Raw genomic sequence first — 4,074 nt, forward strand, 5'->3', positions numbered from 1 at the left:
TGTAACATAGAAACTAAGCCCAACAAATAGGGTATATGGTCTATCTATAAGACATAGTTAATTTTCTTATGTATAATAGGAGTAGATCTCAGCTTAAGTCTAAGTGGGTTTCAGACATAGCCAGTGATGTTTGAGCTGGTGGGATGGAATTGGCCAAAGTCTCTGCTTAGGGCTGAGGAGTTTCCTGAGAAAGAATGTATGTATGTATATATGTATGTATGTATGTATGTATGTATGTATGTAATTATTTAAATATGGGACACCCAGTTTTGTTTTGTTTTTAAGATTTTATTGGGGAATTGGGGAAGGAAACACTGTGTTTTTCCAGGACCCATCAGCTCCAAATCAAGCTGTTGTCCTTCAGTCTTAGTTGTGGAGGGTGCAGCTCAGCTCCAAGTCCAGCTGCCTCTTTCAGTCTAGTTGCAGGAAGGGCGCAGCCTACTATCCCATGCAGAAATTGAACAGGCAGCCTTGTTGTTAAGGGCACGCACTCTGACCAACTGAACCATTAGCAGCTTGGGGCTGCTCAGCTCAAGGTGTCATGTTCAATCTTAGTTGTGGGAGTGGGGGCAGTGCAGCCCACCATCCTATACGAGAGTCGAACCGGCAACCTTGTTAAGAGCACGTGCTCTCACCAGCTCAGCCATCTGGCTGCCTGTTGGCAGCTCAGCAGCAGCTCAGCTCAGGTGCAGCTCACTGGCCCATGTGGGAATCAAACTGGTGACCCCGTTGCTCAGGGCTCGTGCTATAACCAACTACACCACCCGGCTGGCCCCAGAAAAATAATTTATACTGAGGGAAGAATGGTCCAAGCACAGAAAGTCTGAGAAGATGATGAAACCTTAGTCATCTTAAGGGGGCAATTCTGAGAATATCATGGTGTCTTGTCTCCTTTCTAATGTATTTATTGTAGTAAAATACACATAACATAAAATTTACTGTCTTAACCATTTTAAGTGTATGGTTCAGTGATATCAATGCATTTATTATATTGCACAACCATCACTACCATCCATAACATTTTTCATCTTATAAAACAAACTGTCTACCTATTAAACAATAACTCCCTATTTCTCCCTCCCCCTAGCACTGTTCTATTTTTCTGTCTTTGTGATTTTTACTATCTCATATAAGTGGAATCATGCAGTACTTTTCTTATTGTGATTGGCTTATTTCACCTAACATAGCATACTCAAAGTTCATTCATATCGTAGCATACGAGTATGTCAGAATTTCTTTTTAAGGATGAATAACATTTTGAGATATATATCTATATATCTATATATGACATTTTGCTTATCCATTCATCCATTGATAGACACTGGGTTGTTTTTATGTTTCAGCTGTTGTGAATAATGTTGCTATGGACATGGGTCTACAGATATCCCTCATTGTCTCCCATTGTTGTCCCTGCTAGATTCATCCCAAGGAAATCAAGAGTGAGGTCCTAAATCAGAACTGAAAGAGGTGTTTCTCTAAAGTCCCTGTTAAACAGTGGAACCTGAGCAGTATTCATGGAGGGTAGCACAAAACAAAGAGACATTCACCCTCATTTCACCAAGGAACACGACAGTTTTGACACCACTGGGGTTTCAATAACTTGATGGAGGAGCTGGGAGAAGAGTGGGGGCACACAGAGGAGTGCGGTGATAGTGGCCCTGAGGAGACCTGGTAGCTGAGCAGGGAAAAGCAATTGCTGGTAGACCTTAGGGTGGGAGGCAGAAGAACCACACCTCCTTATGGGAGCAGACCTGTTCCCAATTACATGTGAGACACCTTTTAAGGATACAGGGCAGTTGTAAAGCATTTTGCAAGGGCTGAGGATTTTCATGACAGGTGGAAAGAGAAATAAGTGGAAAATGGAGTGTTATTAAGTGGTTCTGTTTCTACCCATAAACTCATGAGGCCTGGAGTAATTCAGGTTACCTTCTACACCTATGAAAAGTTTTTACTTTGCATAATGAGTTTCTTAAATATTAGCAAGTACATATTCTCAGAAAAATGTCCTTACGTTGTCCACCAGACCCAGCTTCTCCCTCTCCTTGTAGCATTCTCAGATAACTTCAATCCATTGTTTCCACTTGCTATGGAACGGCTCCCACTAGAGGTCAGCCACAGCTCCAGCCCATGATCACACTCCGTCTTGCATTATTCCCTGATTACTGCAGGATACATTTATCTTGTGCCTTCCATGAGACTGGGAGGCCCTTTACACAGGGACATATCTCTACCTTCTCATACTTATCCAGCTTGATGGGGCATATCATAGGTATTTAGTAATTACTTGCTGATTGCTTCCTTACTTTCCAGAATTAGCTTTCATATTATACTCAGAGTGGATGAAGAAGGAAACTGTAAGGTCTCAGTGGATTCCAGTGTCCTTGGAAATTGAGCCAATGGCCAGGTCCTAATTTTTTAAAAATAGTAATTCTGTTGAACTGAACTGAAGGTGGAACCTACTTGCTAATAGGATATCTCAGATGGGTTACTTGTGGATCCTCCCTGTATGGCCTAACCATTCTGATACCCAGATTCGTCTTCTGTATATTGGGGATAACTTACACCAAATATGCCTACCTGAGAGGCAGCATAGCACTGTGGGAGACCATAGAGGTCCAAATCCCTGCTCTACCAGTTTACAAACGATCTGGCTGGGAACTATTTCTGAACATTTCCATGCCATGTTTCTCCGTCTTTAAAATGGGAATGATAATCATGATGATGCTTTTCATAGGGCTGTATGATGACTGTATGAGTCAACTTATGTAAAACGTTTAGAATGGGACACATAAGTTATAGATTAGTATTAGCCAGTATTATTCTTACAGAAATTTTGATGAAAAGATGAATGTAAAGTACCCATAACAGCAATTGCCACTTAATATATGTTAGCTTCGATTTCCTCATGATGAGCAAGTAGATACTAATATAGACTTTTAAAATTATTAAAACAGCAGAGGAAAAAAAGCACTGTCATCCCACGGATGAGTTTGTCTACGCTGAGCNGGAGGAAGGGCAGTGATTGTGTCATTTGTATTGAAGTGTCAGTCTTTACCAGCTTGCAGTTTGATTAAGAGCAAGTGAGAGTTACTTCCATGGTGGAAGAGAATTCAGAAAGTAGAGAAATGCAGAAAATGCACTTCTTTCCTCTGCCTGTCCTCCTGTTCCTGTGTGTCCCCTGCCGTGTTCCTGTCTAACCAAAGTGCTTCCCTTATGGGCCAGTTCCCGTCCCTCTTTTCTGCTAAAGCACATTGCCCCAGCACTTCTTCCCTCCTCTTTCCTCACCAGTTGCTGCTCTCTGATTGATAATTCCTATCAGTATACATATGTGCTGTAAGTTTCCCGATGTTAAAAAAGACGAAATACCTTCTTTTGATGTCCATGTCCACATCTAGGTGCTATTTTATTTCTGTGTTCCCGGTAAAATTTTTTGAAATAGTTGTCTGTACCTGCCATCTCCAGTTCTTCCCATCAAATTCTCTCTTGACTCTACTCCAAAAAAGCACTCACTCTCACCACTACTTTAAAACTGTCATTGCCAAGACACAAAAGCCCCATATTGCTAAATGTAAAGTTCAGTTCTCAGACAATTTCTCATTTCCACTCCCTGTAAATGTTGGAGTGCCCAGGGCTCAAATCCAAGACAGCTTCTTCGGCAATCTCTTCCTGTGTCACAGGTTTAAATATCAACAATATGTTGATGATTCTGAAGTTTGCATAACCAGGCTGGATCTTTCTCCTGATCTCCATGTTCACAACATCCAACTCCCACTTGATGTCTCCTCTTGAATGGCCACAGACATTTCAGACTTAACATGATCAAATTACAAATTCCCGCTCTTCCCCCAGAATTCTGGGACCTCAGTCATCTGAGGGAGTCATCTCAGGAGGAGAACACCTGAGGTTAATATAGTTGTATATAAATAGTTCACATCCTTCCTATGCCCCATTTGTGAGTGTACACTGTTCTAAAATTTTCATTTCACAAAAGGGCAATACCAGACTTTTAGTTGTTGAGGTGGAAACCACCGGGGTCATTGCTGGCTTCTCCTTTTCACACCTCCCATTCAGTCT

The 4,074-nt window shown here is 41.6% G+C and overlaps 1 protein-coding gene across 1 annotated transcript in view; it reads right to left on the reverse strand.

The window, feature by feature from the left end:
* The window catches only part of CYB5R2 (cytochrome b5 reductase 2), a 23,696-nt gene extending 21,429 nt beyond the window's left edge, over window positions 1-2,267 (reverse strand). Inside the window, exon 1 of the mRNA XM_019633365.1 lies at window positions 2,232-2,267. Within this exon, the coding sequence (XP_019488910.1) occupies window positions 2,232-2,267 (36 nt within the window). The remainder of the gene's footprint in view (window positions 1-2,231) is intronic.
* Between the last annotated feature and the right edge of the window lie 1,807 nt (window positions 2,268-4,074).

This window comes from Hipposideros armiger, unplaced genomic scaffold (assembly GCF_001890085.2).
Source record: "Hipposideros armiger isolate ML-2016 unplaced genomic scaffold, ASM189008v1 scaffold_1289, whole genome shotgun sequence".
Lineage (NCBI taxonomy): Eukaryota > Metazoa > Chordata > Mammalia > Chiroptera > Hipposideridae > Hipposideros > Hipposideros armiger.